General features: G+C 38.2%; 1 protein-coding gene across 1 annotated transcript; it reads left to right on the plus strand.

The window, feature by feature from the left end:
* The first annotated feature begins 17603 nt into the window (after positions 1-17603).
* On the plus strand, positions 17604-18776 carry TENT5D (terminal nucleotidyltransferase 5D). Its single transcript, XM_025988639.1, has one exon. The coding sequence runs from the start codon at positions 17604-17606 to the stop codon at positions 18774-18776; it is 1173 nt and encodes a 390-aa protein (XP_025844424.1).
* The last annotated feature ends 375 nt before the right edge of the window (positions 18777-19151 follow it).

Consider the following 19151-nt stretch of genomic DNA (forward strand, 5'->3'; position numbering starts at 1 on the left):
TTTAAAGATAGACCAGACTACATGAGGTCAACTTTAAGTACATGGACTTATATTTTATTACATCCAGCTATTAGTTTCACCTGTCATATAATCTGAACTATTCTTTGGAGTCATCTCTGTCTTTTTGCAGGGATATATATTCTGATTTGGTGGCCATTTTAAGCATTACTTTAGGATTATATTGCAAAGTAGGTTATAAGTGCATTAATTTTCTTTTTTTTAAGTGCATTAATTTTTAATCTCGTTCTTATTAATATAATGACTACTAGAAAGATACCTCCACTTTTAATTTGCATTCGCTTTTCACTGCTTTGTCATCTCTGATGGTATCTCTGTGCTTTCTGATAGCACAATAAAGAAGCAAGAAAAAGTTTTCTGCATTATTGAGAAAAAAAGAAAAAAATAAACCTGTTAAGATAATTTTGTTAAAAGGTTTATTTTATTTATGATTACTTATCTATTGCAAAACTTTTATTCCTTTTACAGGTACCCTTCTACTCCCCAGGAACCAATAAATTTTATTTTATTTTTTTTAGAATGAATTTATTTTTTATTGGTGTTCAATTTGCCAAGATACAGAATAACACCCAGTGCTCATCCAGTCAAGTGCCCCCTCAGTGCCCGTCACACATTCACCCCCACCCCCCGCCCTCCTCCCCTTCCACCACCCCTAGTTCATTTCCCAGGGTTAGGAGTCTTTATGTTAGGTCTCCCTTTCAGATATTTCCCACACACTTCTCCCTTCCCTTCTATTCCCTTTCACAATAATTTATATTCCCCAAATGAATGAGAACATATGTTTCTCCTTCTCCGATTGACTTACTTTACTCAGCATAATACCCTCCAGTTTCATCCACGTTGAAGCAAATGCTGGGTATTTGTCATCTCTAATGGCTGAGTAATATTCCACTGTATAAATAAACCACATCTTTATCCATTCATCTTTCAATGGACACCAAGTCTCCTTCCACTGATTGGCTATTGTGGACATTGCTGATAGAAACATCGGGGTGCAGGTGTCACCGCATTTCATTTAATCTCTATCTTTGGGGTACATCGCCAACAGTGCGATTGCTGGGTTGTAGGGCAGGTCTATTTTTAACTCTTTGAGGAACCTCCACACAGTTTTCCAGAGTGGCTGCACCAGTTCAAATTCCCACCAACAGTGTAAGAGGGTTCCCTTTTCTCCGCATCCTCTCCAACATTTGTTGTTTCCTGCCTTGTTAATGTTCCCCATTCTCCCTGGTGTGAGGTGGTATCTCATTGTGGTTTTGATTTGTATTTCCTGATGGCAAGTGATGCAGAGCATTTTCTCATGTGCACGTTGGCCACGTCTACCTGTTCCTCTGTGAGATTTCTGTTCATGTCTTTTGCCCATTTCATGATTGGATTGTTTGTTTCTTTGGTGTTGAGTTTAATAATAAGTTCTTTATAGATCTTGGAAACTAGCCCTTTATCTGATAGGTCATTTGCAAATATCTTCTTCCATTCTGTAGGCTGTCTTCCAGTTTTGTTGACTGTATCCTTTGCTGTGCAAAAGATTCTTATCTTGATGAAGTCCCAATAGTTCATTTTTGCTTTAGTTTCTTTTGCTTTCGTGGATGTATCTTGCAAGAAGGGACTGTGGCTGAGTTCAAAAAGGGTGTTGCCTGTGTTCTCCTCTAGGATTTTGATGGAAGCTTGTCTCACATTTAGATCTTTCATCCATTGTGAGTTTATCTTTGTGTATGGTGAAAGAGAGAGGTCTAGTTTCATTCTTCTGCAGGTGGGTGTCCAATTTTCCCAGCACCTCTTATTGAAGAGAGTGTCTTTCTTCCAATAGATAGTCTTTCCTCCTTTATCGAGTATTAGTTGACCATAAAGTTCAGGGTCCACTTCTGGACTCTCTATTCTGTTCCATTGATCTATGTGTCTGCTTTTGTGCCAGTACCACACTGTCTTGATGACAACCTCAAATCTGGCATTGTGATGCCCCCAGCTATGGTTTTATTTTTTAAAATTCCCCTGGCTATTCGGGGTGTTTTCTGATTCCACATAAATCTTAAAATAATTTGTTATAACTCTCTGAAGAAAGTTCATGGTGTTCTGATAGGGATTGCATTAAACGTGTAAATTGCCCTGGGCAACATTGACATTTTCACAATATTAATTGTGCCAATCCATGAGCAAGGAATATTTTTCCATCTCTTTGTGTCTTCCTCAATTTCTTTCATAAGTGTTCTATAGTTTTTAGGGTATAGATCCTTTACGTCTTTGGTTATGTTTATTCCTAGGTATCTTATGCTTTTGGGTGCAATTGGAAATGGGATTGACTCCTTAATTTCTCTTTCTTCAGTCTCATTGTTAGTGTATAGAAATGCCACTGACTTCTGGGCATTGATTTTGTATACTGCCACGCTACCAAATTGCTGTATGAGTTCTAGCAATCTTGGGGTGGAGGCTTTTGGGTGTTCTTTTTTTTTAATTAATTTATTTATTTATGATAGTCACAGAGAGAGAGAGAGGCAGAGACACAGGCAGAGGGAGAAGCAGGCTCCATGCACCGGGAGCCTGATGTGGGACTCGATCCCGGGTCTCCAGGATCGCGCCCTGGGCCAAAGGCAGGCGCCAAACTGCTGCATCACCCAGGGATCCCAGCTTTTGGGTGTTCTATGTAGAGTATCATGTCATCGGCGAAGAGGGAGAGTTTGATTTCTTCTTCGCCAATTTGAATGCCTTTATTGTCTTTTTGTTGTCTGATTCCTGAGGCTAGGACTTCCAGTACCATGTTGAATAGCAGTGGTGAGAGTGGTTATCCCTGTCTTGTTCCTGATCTTAGGGGAAAGGCTCCCAGTGCTTCCCCATTGAGAATGATATTTGCTATGGGCCTTTTGTAGATGGCTTTTAAGATGTTGAGGAATGTTCCCTCTATTCCTACACACTGAAGAGTTTGATCAGGAATGGATGCTGTATTTTGTCAAATGCTTTCTCTGCATCTAATGAGAGGATCATGTAATTCTTGGATTTTCTCTTGCTGATATGATGAATCACATTGATTGTTTTACGAGTGTTGAACCAGCCTTGTGTCTCGGGGATAAAACCTACTCCGTCATGGTGAATGATTTTCTTAATGTAGTGTTAGATCCTATTGCCTAGTTTCTTGTTGAGAATTTTTGCATCCATGTTCATCAGGGATATTGGCCTGTAATTCTCCTTTTCGGTGGGGTCTTTGTCTGGTTTTGGAATTAAGGTGATGCTGGCCTCATACAATGAATTTGGAAGTACTCCATCTCTTTCTATCTTTCCAAACAGCTTTAGTGGAATAGGTATGGTTTCTTCTTTAAAGGTTTCATAGAATTCCCCTGGGAAGCCATCTGGCCCTGGACTTTTGTGTCTTGGGAGGTTTTTGATGACTGCTTCAATTTCCTCCCTGATTATTGGCCTGTTCAGGTTTTCTATTTCTTCCTGTTCCAGTATTGGTAGTTTGTGGCTTTCCAGGAATGCGTCCATTTCTTCTAGATTTCCTAATTTATAGGCGGATAGCTGTTCATAATATGTTTTTAAAATCGTTTGTATTTCCTTGGTGTTGGTAGTGATCTCTCCTTTCTCATTCATGATTTTATTAATTTGAGTCTTCTCTCTCTTCTTTTAAATGAGGTTGGCTAATGGTTTATCTATCTTATTAATTCTTTCAAAGAACCAACTCCTGGTTTTGATGATTGATCCACAATTCTTCTGGTCTCGATTTCGTTGAGATCTGCTCAAATCTTTATTAACTCTCTTCTTCTGCTGGGTGTAGGATCTATCTTCTGTTTTTTCTCTAGCTCCTTTAGGTGTAAGGTTAGCTTTTGTATTTGAGTTCTTTCCAGTTTTTGAATGGATGCTTTTATTGCGATGTATTTCCCCCTCAGGACTGCTTTTGCTACATCTCAAAGATTTTGAATGGTTGTATCTTCATTCTCATTAGTTTCCATGAATCTTTTTAATTCTTCCTTAATTTTCTGGCTGACCCTTTCATCTTTTAGCAGGATCATCCTTAACCTCCACCTGTTTGAGGTCCTTCCAAACTTCTTGTGATTTAGTTCTAATTTCAAGGCATTACAGCCTGAGAATATGCAGGGGAGAATCCCAATCTTTTGGTATTGGTTCAGACACGATTTTTGACCCAGTATGTGGTCTATTCTGGAGAAAGTTCCATGTGCACTTGAGAAGAATGTGTAAACAGTTGCGTTTGGATGTAAAGTTCTGTAGATATCTGTGAAATCCATCCGGTCCAGTCTATCATTTAAAGTTCTCGTTTCATTGGAGATGTTGTGTTTAGAATACCTGTCGAGGGATCCCTGGGTGGCGCGGCAGTTTAGCGCCTGCCTTTGGCCCAGGGCGTGATCCTGGAGCCTCCAGATCGAATCCCACTTCAGGCTCCTAGTGCATGGAGCCTGCTTCTCCCTCTTCCTGTGTCTCTGTGTCTCTGTGTGTGTGTGTGTGTGTGTGACTGTCATAAATTTAAAAAAAAAGACCTATTGAGTATAGAAAGCACTAGATTTAAGTCACCAAGTATAAGTGTATTATTATCTAAGTATTTCTTCACTTTGGTTTTTAATTTTTTTAATTAATTTTTATTGGTGTTCGATTTACCAACATACAGAAAAACACCCAGTGCTCATCCCGTCAAGTGTCCACCTCAGTGCCCATCACCCATTCCCCTCCAACACAAGCCCTCCTCCCCTTCCACCACCCCTAGTTCATTTCCCCGAGTTAGGAGTCTTTATGTTCTGTCTCCCTTCCTGATATTTCCCAACATTTCTTTTCCCTTCCTTTATATTCCCTTTCACTATTATTCATATTCCCCAAATGAATGAGAACATACACTGTTTGTCCTTCTCCGATTGACTTATTTCACTCAGCATAATACCCTCCAGTTCCATCCACGTTGAAGCAAATGGTGGGTATTTGTCGTTTCTAATTGCTGAGTAATATTCCATTGTATACATAAACCACATATTCTTTATCCATTCATCTTTCGATGGACACCGAGGCTCCTTCCACATTTTGGCTATTGTGGCCATTGCTGATAGAAACATCGGGGTGCAGGTGTCCCGACGTTTCATTGCATCTGAATCTTTGGGGTACATCCCCAACAGTGCAATTGCTGGGTCATAGGGCAGGTCTGTTTTTAACTCTTTGAGGAACCTCCACACAGTTTTCCAGAGTGGCTGCACCAGTTCACATTCCCACCCACAGTGGAAGAGGGTTCCCTTTTCTCCACATCCTCTCCAACATTTGTTGTTTCCTGCCTTGTTAATGTTCCCCATTCTCACTGGTGTGAGGGTGGTATCTCATTGTGGTTTTGATTTGTATTTCCCTGATGGCAAGTGATGCAGAGCATTTTCTCATGTGCATGTTGGCCATGTCCATGTCTTCCTCTGTGAGATTTCTCTTCATGTCTTTTGCCCATTTCATGATTGGATTGTTTGTTTCTTTGGTGTTGAGTTTAATAAGTTCTTTATAGATTTTGGAAACTAGCCCTTTATCTGATATGTCATTTGCAAATATCTTCTCCCATTCTGTAGGTTGTCTTTTAGTTTTGTTGACTGTATCCTTTGCTGTGCAAAAGCTTCTTATCTTGATGAAGTCCAAATAGTTCATTTTTGCTTTTGTTTCTTTTGCCTCTGTGGATATATCTTGCAAGAAGTTACTGTGGCCGAGTTCAAAGAGGGTGTTGCCTGTGTTCTCTTCTATGATTTTGATGGACTCTTGTCTCACATTTAGATCTCTCATCCATTTTGAGTTTATCTTTGTGTATGGTGAAAGAGAGTGGTCCAGTTTCATTCTTCTGCATGTGGATGTCCAATTTTCCCAGCACCATTTATTGAAGAGACTGTCTTTCTTCCAATGGATAGTCTTTCCTCCTTTATCGAATATTAGATGACCATACATTTCAGGTTCCACTTCTGGGTTCTCTATTCTGTTCCATTGATCTATGTGTCTGTTTTTGTGCCAGTACCACACTGTCTTGATGACCACAGCTTTGTAGTACAACCTGAAATCTGGCATTGTGATGCCCCCAGCTATGGTTTTCTTTTGTAAAATTCCCCTGGCTATTCGGGGTCTTTTCTGATTCCACACAAATCTTAAAATAATTTGTTCTAACTCTCTGAAGAAAGTCCATGGTATTTTGATAAGGATTGCATTAAACGTGTAAATTGCCCTGGGTAACATTGACATTTTTACAATATTAATTCTGCCAATCCATGAGCATGGAATATTTTTCCATCTCTTTGTGTCTTCCTCAGTTTCTTTCAGAAGTGTTCTATAGTTTTTAGGGTATAGATCTTTTACCTCTTTGGTTAGGTTTATTCCTAGGTATCTTCTGCTTTTGGGTGCAATTGTAAATGGGATTGACTCCTTAATTTCTCTTTCTTCAGTCTCATTGTTAGTGTATAGAAATGCCATTGATTTCTGGGCATTGATTTTGTATACTGCCACGCTACCAAATTGCTGTGTGAGTTCTAGCAATCTTGGGGTGGAGGCTTTTGGGTTTTCTATGTAGAGTATCATGTCATCGGCGAAGAGGGAGAGTTTGACTTCTTCTTTGCCAATTTGAATGCCTTTAATGTCTTTTTGTTGTCTGATTGCTGAGGCGAGGACTTCCAGAACTATGTTGAACAGCAGTGGTGAGAGTGGACATCCCTGTCTTGTTCCTGATCTTAGGGGAAAGGCTCCCAGTGCTTCCCCATTGAGAATGATATTTGCTGTGGGCTTTTCGTAAATGGCTTTTAAGATGTCGAGGAAAGTTCCCTCTATCCCAACACTCTGAAGGGTTTTGATCAGGAATGGATGCTGTATTTTGTCAAATGCTTTCTCTGCATCTAATGAGAGGATCTTATGGTTCTTGGTTTTTCTCTTACTGATATGATGAATCACATTGATGGTTTTACGAGTGTTGAACCAGCCTTGTGTCCCAGGGATAAATCCTACTTGGTCATGTTGAATAACTTTCTTAATGTGTTGTTGGATCCTATTGGCTAGTATCTTGTTGAGAATTTTTGCATCCATGTTCATCAGGGATATTGGTCTCTAATTCTCCTTTTTGGTGGGGTCTTTGTCTGGTTTCGGAATTAAGGTGATGCTGGCCTCATAGAACGAATTTGGAAGTACTCCATCTCTTTCTATCTTTCCAAACAGCTTTAGTAGAATAGGTATGATTTCTTCTTTAAACGTTTGATAGAATTCCCCTGGGAAGCCATCTGGCCCTGGACTCTTGTGTCTTGGGCGGTTTTTGATGACTGCTTCAATTTCCTCCCTGGTTATTGGCCTGTTCAGGTTTTCTATTTCTTCCTGCTCCAGTTTTGGTAGTTTGTGACTTTCCAGGAATGCGTCCATTTCTTCTAGATTTCCTAATTTATTGGCGTACAGCTGTTCATAATATGTTTTTAAAATCGTTTGTATTTCCTTGGTGTTGGTAGTGATCTCTCCTTTCTCATTCATGATTTTATTAATTTGAGTCTTCTCTCTCTTCTTTTTAATAAGGTTGGCTAATGGTTTATCTATCTTATTAATTCTTTCAAAGAACCAACTCCTGGTTCTGTTGATCTGTTCCAGAATTCTTTTGGTCTCGATTTCATTTAGTTCTGCTTGAATTTTAATTAACTGTCTTCTTCTGCTGGGGGTGGGGTCTATTTGTTGCTTTTTCTCTAGTTCCTTTATGTGTAAGGTGAGCTTTTGAATTTGAGATCTTTCCAGTTTTTGAATGGATGCTTGTATTGCGATGTATTTCCCCCTTAGGAGTGCTTTTGCTGCATCCCAAAGATTTTGAACGGTTGTATCTTCATTCTCATTAGTTTCCATGAATCTTTTTAATTCTTCCTTAATTTCCTGGTTGACCTTTTCATCTTTTAACAGGATGGTCCTTAACCTCCACGTGTTTGTGGTCCTTCCAAACTTCTTGTTGTGATTGAGTTCTAATTTCAAGGCATTATGGTCTGAGAATATACAGGGGACTATCCCGATCTTTTGGTATCGGTTCAGACCCGATTTGTGACCCAGTATGTGGTCTATTCTGGAGAAAGTTCCATGTGCACTTGAGAAGAATGTGTATTCAGTTGAGTTTGGATGTAAAGTTCTGTAGATATCTGTGAAATCCATGTGGTCCAGTGTATCATTTAAAGCTCTCGTTTCTTTGGAGATGTTGTGCTTAGAAGACCTATCTAGTATAGAAAGAGCTAGATTGAAGTCACCAAGTATAAGTGTATTATTATCAAAGTATTTCTTCAGCTTGGTTATTAATTGGTTTAAATATTTGGCAGCTCCCACATTCGGGGCATATATATTGAGGATTGTTAAGTCCTCTTGTTGGATAGATCATTTAAGTACGATATAGTGTCCCTCTTCATCTCTCACTACAGTCTTCGGGGTAAATTTTAGTTTTTCTGATATAAGGATGGCTACCCCTGTTTTCTTTTGAGGACCATTTGAATGGTAAATGGTTCTCCAACCTTTTATTTTCAGGCAGTAGTTGTCCTTCAGTCTAAAATGACTCTCTTGTAGACAGCAAATAGATGGGTCCTGCTTTTTTATCCAGTCTGACACCCTGCACCTTTTGATGGAGTCATTAACCCATTCATGTTCAGTATTACTATTGAAAGATATGAGTTTAGTGTCATCATGATATCTCTGCAGTCCTTGTTTTTGTGGATTATTCCACTGAACTTCTACCTAAAGGGGAATTTTAAGAGTCCCCCTTAAAATTTCTTGCAGAGCTGGTTTGGAGGTCACATATTCTTTCAGTTCCTGCCTTTCTTGGAAGATCTTTATCTCTCCTTCCATTTTGAATGAGAGCCTTGCTGGATAAAGTATTCTTGGTTGCATGTTCTTCTCATTTAGGACCCTGAATATATCCTGCCAGCCCTTTCTGGCCTGCCAGGTCTCTGTGGAGAGGTCTGCTGTTACCCTAATACTCCTCCCCATAAAAGTCAGGGATTTTTTGTCTCTTGCTGCTTTAAGGATCTTCTCTTTATCTTTGGAATTTGCACGCTTAACTATTAAATTTCGAGGTGTTGAGCGGTGTTTATTGATTTTATTTGGGATCTCTCTATTTCCTGGATCTGAATGCCTGTTTCCCTTCCCAGATTAGAAAAGTTTTCAGCTAAGATTTGTTCAAATACATATTCTGGACCTCTGTCCCTTTTGGCGCCCTCGGGAACCCCAGTTAAACATAGGTTTTTCTTCCTCAGGCTGTCGTTTATTTCCCTTAATCTATCCTCATGATCTTTTAATTGTTTGTCACTTTTTTCCTCAGTTTCCCTCTTTGCCATCAACTTGTCTTCTATGTCACTCACTCGTTCTTCCACCTCGTTAACCCTTGTCGTTAGGACTTCTAGTTTGGATTGCATCTCATTCAATTGATTTTTAATTTCTGCCTGATTTGATCTACATTCTGTAGTCATGACGTCTCTTGAGTCCTTTATGCTTTTTTCTAGAGCCACCAGTAGCTGTGTAATAGTGCTTCTGAATTGGCTTTCTGACATTGAATTGTAATCCAGATTTTGTAACTCTGTGGGAGAGAGGACTGTTTCTGATTCTTTCTTTTGAGTTGAAGTTTTCCTTCTTTCATTTTGCTCAGTGCAGAGTGGCCAAAAACAAGTTGTATTGGGAAAAGGAGAAAAAGAGAGGAGAGAAAGAAGGAAAGAAAAGAGAAAAAGAAAAAAGGATTTAAAAAAGAAAAAAAAGAGAAGAAAAAGAAAGAAAAAGAAAGGAAAAGAAGGAAAAAAAGGTGGGGGAAGCAAAAAAATCAAAAAGCAAAAAGAAAGAAAGAAAGAAAGAAAGAAAGAATAAAAAAACACGGGGGAGTATCTTCTGATTCTGTATACTTTAAGTCCCTTGACTTCCCCTGAAACTTGTTCGTCTAGTTGGTCTTCTGGGGGAGGGGCTTTTTGTGCTGATTTTCGGGTGGTAGCACTTGGGGGAGCTGCTCTGCTCCCTAGTTCGTTCAGGGCTCATTTGGGGTTTTTTTTTTACCCCGTGAGGCCTCAGAAGGAACAACCACAGTGGTGGTGGCCAGCTTTGGAGCCCTGGATTCAGCTCCTGCAGTAACTAAGGAGCTCTCCGTCTGCAGGGGCTTGGATCCTCCGGGGGCGGGGCCGTTGATCTGCCCAGCTCGGGGCAGGAGCATCCTTGCTGTCCTGGACTCTCCTGGCCTCTGCCTGTCCTGGGGGGAGGCCGGGTCCTGGGCTGTGTCTCGGCACCCTGTGCTTCCGGGCCTGCACTGTTGGATTCACGTTCCTGGCCGTGCAGCCCCCTCTCCGCGGCGCCGCAACCCTAGCCCCTCCGAGCTGCTCCTGGAGCCAGGCAGCCCCCTCCTCATGGAGCCTCTTCCTCTGCCGGAGCCGCCTCTCAGCTGCTCCCGGGGCACGAAGCCCCCTCCGCCTCCACGCAGAGCCGCCACCCGATCCCCTCAGTGCTGCTCTCGGGTCAATGCGACCGCACGTTGCAGCCCTTTAGGGAGCTTGGTGCACTCTTCCCCGGGCGCAGGTGTCTGTTAGTGTCGCAGGGAGCCCGAGGGCATCCCTGCCCTTCCTGGGATCCTGCTCTAACTCCCTGCAAGTGCCTTTCCGCCCGGGAAGATTGGTGATGCTCCTGCTTCTCTGGGATGGAGCTTTCCTGTCCTGGGGTACTCGCCCCGGCCTTAGCCTGGCTCCTCGTGGGGCACCTCCCCCTTGGATGCCTTTTGTTTCTTTAATTCTTTTTCCCCCCGTCTTCCTACCTTGATAGAAGTGCGAACTCTTCTCACTGTAGCATTCCAGCTGTTGTCTCTTTAAATCTCAGGCCGAATTCGTAGATTTTCAGGATGATTTGAAGGTTATCTAGGTAATTTGGTGGGGACAGGTGATTTGGGGTCCCTACTCTTCTGCCATCTTGCCCCTCCTCCCCCCAGTAAATTTTAAATTATAGTTTGAGGGCAGCTCAGGTGGCTCAGTAGTTTAGCGTAGCCTTCAGCCCAGTTTGTGATCCTGGAGACCCGGGATTGAGTCCCACGTCAGGGTCCCTGCATGGAGCCTGCTTCTCCCTCTGCCTGTGTCTCTGCCTGCCTCTCTCTCTTTCTCTCTCTGTGTGTGTGTCTCATGAATAAAGAAATAAAATATTTAATAAATAAATAAAGTGTAGTTTGATTAACCAACTATTTGTTTGACATTACAACTTTACTATTGAAAGGGAAAATCACAAAACAGTAGATGTTTTACATTTTTCATCCCTGAACCAGACACAAAGCAGTGACCATGATGGGGTGAGGGTTTTTTTTCCCAATCCTGGCCTGACTATGGGTACATAGGTATCCCAATCAAAATTTTATTAACTATTCTTTCAGATTTAAGTGATTTCAAATTTCAGTAGGAGTTTTCTCTTTGGATAATGCAATATGTCACTCTTTATTTTTGGCAGGGTGAAAACTGTGCAAGAATTTTCTAAGAGATGACTAACACTCTTTGTTCATAGATACTTTTTTCTTTTTATTTTCTATTTAGTGCATTATACTCTTAATGTCATCCAAGGTATTCCACTGTGTTACTGAATATAGCATGGAAACATCAAAGTAATATTAATTGGCAACCATAATATTTTCTTCTTGATATACCAAAATACTATTTTTTTTCTGAAATGGATATCTGTATTTTTTTAAAAAGATAATGGTTGGTTGTGAATAAAGCATAGCTTAATAAATTACTGGATTGTCACTTCTTAACATTTCTCACAGATGGTAGTATTTCCTCTTAGAAACAAAAGCAGTATACCAGATAAAATATCCAATACTTCTTTCCAATAGAGAAATAATATATAACAGTTCGTTTAACTAGTAAAATACATTATAATGAAAATCTGTTTGGGCAGTCCAGCTGGCTCAGCGGTTTAGCGCCGCCTTCAGCCCAGGGCCTGATTAAATGTTGAAGTTTTGAAAAAAAAAATCTGTTTATCTATATGTAGGTATATATGTATATATGTAGTGACAGTGTCCAAAGCAGAGAAATCCAATTCTGTATGCAATCATTTATGATAGTGGTACTATTAGACTTGTGTTTTAGAATCCTTTTTTAAAATATTTTATTTATTTTTCATGAGAGACACAGAGAGAGAGGCAGAGACATAGGCAGAGGGAGAAGCAGGCTCCATGCTGAAAGCTGGATGTGGGACTAGATCCTGGGACTCCAGGATCACACCCTGAGCCAAAGGCAGAAGCTCAACCGCTAAGCCATCCAGCTGTCCCTGTATTTTAGAATCCTGATACAAAGTTTGTAAACACTTTATATTAAATATTTAGTTGAGAAAATAATATTTAACTGTTAAAATGTAAAAAGGCCTATATTCTAAAAGAACATTTACTTTTATTAGAATTAGCTAGATTATTCAAAGTAATGCTTGAAATTAAATAGAACTAGCCAAATTATGAGAGACTATGTACTGCTATTGGGATTACTCTTCTTTCTCAGTTTTCTATAAATTAGTGATTCTTAAAGTGTGGTTCCCTGATGAGCAGCATCAACATCACCTGGGAAGTTAGTAAAAATGCAAATATTTAGGCCTTACCTCTGATCTGGATGAGAAACTCTGAAGGCATGACTCAGGAATATGTGTGTTTACAGGCCGTCAATGTAATTCTTATGTATGCTAAAATAATTTCTTCTGTCAGACTTTCTGTCTCTTTATCCCTGTGTATCTGTGTCTCTGTGTATGTAACTTGTAGGAGTACTGAAAAGGGGTCACCAGATTGCTTGCATATAACATTTATTGAAGAACTCCATCGTTGCATTTTTTTCTTCCTGTAGTTTTCCTGGTTGTTTCATTATTTTATTCAGTGATAAAATGAAAATTACTATCCTTATTAAAGGATCCACTAAATCATCATATTAATTCAACTGTGTTGCATTCTTGAAGTAATCCTTCCAATGTAAGTCTTAAGCCTTTTTTAATTCTTTTAAAATATTATTCTAGTATTAAGATAAATATGAAAATAGTGGCTAAGCTTCCCTTTTCTTCCTATAGTCAGAAGGACCATAGAATGGTAATAAGGAGAACTCTTATACTTTATTATGCAGGTATTATTTTCAGTTCTTTGTGAAGTCTTGCCAACTCACTCATCTTGCCTTGAATTCCAGTGAATATAACCAGTTGAATAATGGAAACTACTTTCTGTGTTTACTACAGTTGGGTACAATATGGGCATACTAATATTGGTTAAGCTAGATAGAAAAAGTGATAGCAAAAAAATAAAATAAAAAATTAAAAAAAAGAAAGAAAAAGTGATAGCTTTAAGGATGACTATTTTGGGAGAAATCAGAAAGTCAGAATAAGATTTATATGCTCTGCAAAATAGTGACCTACTATTGATTTCCATACTTTGAGAAAAATAATTAGGAATTTCAGATTTTGTACTTCTGTCTGGGTTTATGTTACACAATAGTGAAAGATTTCTGCCTTGAATTTGAGCTTTTAGTCTGTGAAAAATATAGCTTTATATTTCATGTTCAATAAACTCACTTTCAGTAACTAAGAACTGTATTGTGCCAAGACAAACGTAAGCAATATGAATGATTTTGTTGGTGTTTTCCCATCGTTTATATGGTAGTCATCCAAAGTTTATATTTCGCTGTGCTCTTTCAAATTAAAATTTCCAAGTTTTGTAATGTTTTTGTTATTGATATATAAGTATTTGACTCTGCTATATGAAGTATGACTGTTAACTGCTGAGCAATAACCCATACATGAAGGTAAGTCTTATCATTTTAATGTCATATGTGAAACCTATAGTTACAACATTATATTGATATTGTGCATTATGTGAAAATAGTAGACTTTCCAAAGAAGTATAATACTGCTCTCAGATCTTAATTATCCATGTTAATAGAGGTGAGCATTGATGGATATTCAATATGTGTATCTTTTAAGTTCTCTAGATAATTCTGAAAAACACAAGTTTGGGTATTGTTAACATAGGTGATCAAGCAGCAGCTAAATAGTTATTTAATGATGATCAGTTTTCCTACACCACTTCTCTAGTGTATAGTGAAGTTAAGATTTGGACGACCTTTTCTTGTCTTTGCAAGATCACAGTATGATTCTGTCTGAGAAATAAAATTCTGACCCTTCCCTTCCTCCTTTTATATCTATGAGTAGATTTAAGATATAAAGTAAAACCTCCTATATCTTGATTTAAAGGACACCATTTTGATCAAGGACTCCTACATATTGACAATTAGATAAGTTATGTCTTTGAGGTTTTATTTGCACATAAATATCCTGGAAACTTTTGTATGAGAAAGAACGTGGTAATTTTAATAATGTCAGTAAACCAATGTAAATGATCTTTATTATCAGATCATTGGTGATTAAAGGTATAGCTTTACAGGGGGATTGTAGCCCTGGTGTTTGACCAGTGAATTTTAAACTTTTAACTAATATTGAAAAAGGAAATCTGCCATAAGGAAAGGAAAAACTTCTGCTTGCAAAAAAATTTACATATTAAAAAGAAATGTGGGAACTTTATTTTTTAAAGATTTTATTTGTTCATGACAGACACAGAGGGAGAGGTAGAGACATAGACAGAGAGAGAAGCAGACTCCCTGCAGGGAGCCCGATGTGAGACTCAATCCCCAGACCTGGGATCATGTCCTGAGCCAAAGGCAGATGCTCAACCACTGAGCCACCCAGGCATCCCTGGGAACTTTTTCTATATCAATCAAAGTTGTATAGTTTACATGTGATATTTCTAAAATAATAGTAAATTGTTGATCTTTTTTAGTCCTTTACATGAAACCAGCCAATGTTATGTTCTAGATTGAGAATTTGAGAATAACAAAGTTTGTTAGTTTAAAACAATTCAGTGATAATTCCAGGAAGAGAAATTAGGAAATTGGCATTCCAGTTCTTGCTATATATTCTATTCTTTGTGTAACATTTTATTTTTTCCAATATCTTAATGTCAATATACAGACCATTTCACTTGATATGTGAATAACTAAAATCCAACAGCCTGGTGTATAGTCAATTCAACTTAATCATTTTTAAGTAATTGATGTGGATATTGACATTGCCAATAAAACTGTCTGAACATTAGTAATTAAAGTGGTTTAAAATGAAACAACGAATACCTTATGTGAGACAGATTATCCCATAATTAATAAAAATAAGTTTTCTTTAGTACACATATATGGAGATTTCATATGCAGAAACAGAATAGGTTTAGTGTTATCATCCCACTGACATAGATTTGCAATTGCTTAATTGGCCTTTTGCAAAAATGCTTGGACTGTCAAAGTCAATTCAAAATGAGTAAGTCTGGGATGCCTGGGTGGCTCAGCGTTTGAGTGTCTGCCTTTGGCTCAGGGCATGATACCGGGGTCCTGGAATCAAGCCCACATCAGGCTCCCTGCATGGAGCCTGCTTCTCCCTCTGCCTATGTCTCTGCCTCTCTCACTCTGTGTTTCTCATGAGTAAATAAATAAAGTCTTAAAAAATAAGAATGAATAAAAAAAAACAAGTAGGTCCAAGATATGAGTGGAATATAAGAAACAAATGAACAAAGGAAAAAAAAAACAGAAAATACACACTCTAAAATACAGAGAACAAACTGATGGTTACCTGAGGGGAAGTGATGAGAGGGATGGGTGAAATAGCTAAAGGGGATTAAGAGTACAATTATGATGCTGAGTAATGTATAGAATAGTTGAATCACTATATTGTGTGCCTGAAACTAATACTGTATGTTAGTTATACTGGAATTATTTTTTTTTTTAGATTTTATTTATTTATTCATGAGAGACACAGAGAGAAAGGCAGAAACATAGGCAAAGGGATAAGCAGGCTTCACACAGGGAGCCCAATGCAGGACTTGACCCCAGGACCTTAGGATCACTACCTGAGCCAAAGGCAGATGCTCAACCACTGAGCTACCCGGTGCCCCCTAGTTGTACTGGAATTAAGTAAACAAACAAGCAAATAAGTAAATCAAGAAAAGAAAAAAAGTTGATTCTATACATGTCAAATATAATGATATTTGCTCTATTTCTACAACACAAAATTCTAAATATTGAGATTTTTTCCAATAACTCCTTATATAGGCAAAATATGAATACTCTATACAAATCTGCCTTAAATTTCAGGTATTTTTTATTTCTGGAATTCAAGATAGGAAGCCTAAACCCAAAGCTACATCCATAACTAGCACTTTATTTTCCTAGATTTATTTGCTTAGACAGCTTAATAGAGTATTTGAAGATCCATGTAGTAACTGTAATTGTACCTAATAATATATTTAACAATTGCATTTATAGTATTTATGACTTTAATTTCTTAACACCTCCAAATTGTAAAATTTTCTCAGCATGTCATATTGTACATCTGCAGAAAATGTGTTTAGAGCTCAGGAATCTTATGGTTTTATATATTCTTACTCTTATTTTGGAGACACATGGAGTAGCCTCATTTAATTTTCATTTTAAAGTGACTACATATTATTTCCTTCAACATTTCTTCTTTTTTTTAACTTTTTTTTTTATTAGTCACACACACACACACACACAGAGAGAGAGAGAGAGAGAGAGAGAGAGGCAGAGACACAGGCAGAGGGAGAAGCAGGCTCCATGCACCGGGAGCCCGATGTGGGATTCGATCCTGGGTCTCCAGGATTGCGCCCTGGGCCAAAGGCAGGCGCCAAACCACTGCGCCACCCAGGGATCCCTCCTTCAACATTTCTTATAAGGTTATGGGCACATAGTAGAAGAGGTCATAAATTAGGTACCATCCTTATCGTCAAATTCAGGGAATTCATAGCCTAATGGATAGTCTTTAAAATTTGAGAAATAATATATATGAAACTATACCATATATATATATATATGGTATGGTATGGACTGTCAAAGTCAATTCAAAATGAGTAAGTCTGGGACACCTGAGTGGCTCAGCGGTTATTGCCCTAAAGTTTTTGTATTAAAGATGCTATATATTTCTAAACATTATACCTTCAGTCAGCTGGATCTAACACACATAGACATGCTCTTTGACCTCGCTTTAAATTCATGACAAATAATATCAATGATGTACTATGGTAATTTCATGAAAAAATGTGTACCAAATATAATCATTATAGTATTTACATGGAGGAGATTGAGAAGACCACCATTTTATATAAAAAGTAATTGCAACTGTAAGAATTCCCTAAGAATGTTTGTTTGCATGTACCAATGGATCTAACAATTCTGACATAATCATAATGGGTTTTATTTCACTTGCTTAACTATAGAAAACAAACTGATGGTTACCAGGGGGGAGGTGGGTAGGGAGATGTATAAAATTGGTGATGGGGATTAAGGAATGCACTTGCTGTGATGAACACTGGCTGTTGTATGAAAGTGTTGAATCACTATATTGTATACCTGAAACTAATATTACACTGTATGCTAACTGGAATTTAAATAAAAACTAAAAAATATATTTAAACACAATTAGGTACAGTGATAATTAACTTTCTAACATTAGCTTTATGTTGAGAGAAGTCTGTTAACTTTTTACATGCTTTAGGTTTAACACTGATTTTAATGTTTTGCTTGCTTTTTAGTTGATCTACTGACTTTACAATGTCTGAAATCAGATTTAGCAATCTCACTTGGGATCAGCTTATAACACTGGATCAAGTATTAGATGAAGTAATTCCAATTCATGGAAGGGGGAATTTCCCCACATTGGAGGTAAAACCAAAAGATATCATTCAGGTTGTGAAAGAGCAATTGATAGAGCAAGGAATTATTGTTAAAGATACCCGATTGAATGGTTCCACAGCAAGTTATATACTTGCAAGTCACAATGGAATCAGCTATAAGGATCTAGATGTTATTTTTGGTGTTGAACTACCAAGGGATCAGGAATTTCAAGTTGTTAAGGATGCAGTTCTTGGTTGTCTACTTGACTTTTTACCAAAAGGTGTGAAAAAGGAAAAGATCACCCTGAAAACCATGAAAGAGGCTTATGTGCAAAAGATGGTCAAAGTTTGCAATAAGCACGATCGTTGGAGTCTCATTTCTCTTTCAAACAACACTGGAAAGAATGTAGAGCTAAAATTTGTGAATTCACTCAGACGACAATTTGAATTTAGCGTTGATTCCTTTCAAATTGTTTTGGATCCCATGTTAGAATTCTACAGTGACAAAAATGCTAAACTAACCAAAGAATCCTATCCTGTTGTGGTAGCTGAAAGCATGTATGGAGACTTCCGGGAAGCAATGACACATTTGCAATTCAAGCTTATATCTACTAGAAAACCTGAAGAGATTAGAGGTGGTGGCCTTCTGAAGTACAGCAACTTGCTGGTTCGTGACTTTAAGCCAGCTTGTGAAGCAGAAATCAAGACACTGGAACGTTATATGTGTTCTAGGTTCTTTATTGATTTTCCTGATGTAGCAGAACAGCAAATGAAGATTGAATCATACCTTCGTAACCATTTCATAGGTGAAGAAAAGAGCAAGTATGACTACCTTATGACCTTGCGTGGAGTTGTGAATGAAAGCACTGTTTGTCTCATGGGACATGAAAGAAGGCAGACGCTCAATATGATCACCCTTATGGCTTTAAAAGTACTTGGAGAACAGAATATCCTACCCAATACAGATAATGTAACTTGCTTTTATCAGCCTGCTCCATACTTTGCTGCTGAGGGAGGGCACCCTACTTATTATGTGACATCTGGACCACCACCTATTTTCTTTCAGCCATACCACCCACTGCACTTTCATGTGCCAAATGGTATGGTTTAAACACACACACACAAACACACACACACACACACACACACACACACACACACCAGAAACTTTGCTTTAATTAAACACCTCATAAAGCAAGTTTCCAAAATCCGTAAAATATAAGATCTATTTTTATTTTTGTGCAGTTACCAACTATTTTCCATCAATTATAGCTTACACCATTATAGTAAATACAATATCATCTATGAACTGGCTACTTTATATGATTTTCAAGTGTTATTTATTAGCTCTAATAATTTTCAAATATTGTGGATCGCTTAAAATGATTTTCAAATCTCACTCAGTCTTAAGTAAGACTTTCAAATTTACTCTGACAAATACATTGCAGATGCCTACATCTTTGATTAAAATATAAAAGAACAGATT

The sequence above is a fragment of the Vulpes vulpes genome, chromosome X (genome assembly GCF_048418805.1).
Source record: "Vulpes vulpes isolate BD-2025 chromosome X, VulVul3, whole genome shotgun sequence".
NCBI classification, from domain to species: Eukaryota; Metazoa; Chordata; class Mammalia; order Carnivora; family Canidae; genus Vulpes; species Vulpes vulpes.

Coding starts and splice junctions, on each gene's coding strand:
- TENT5D (XM_025988639.1), top strand. CDS start 17,604: ATGTCTGAAATCAGATTTAGCAATCTCACTTGGGATCAGCTTATAACA.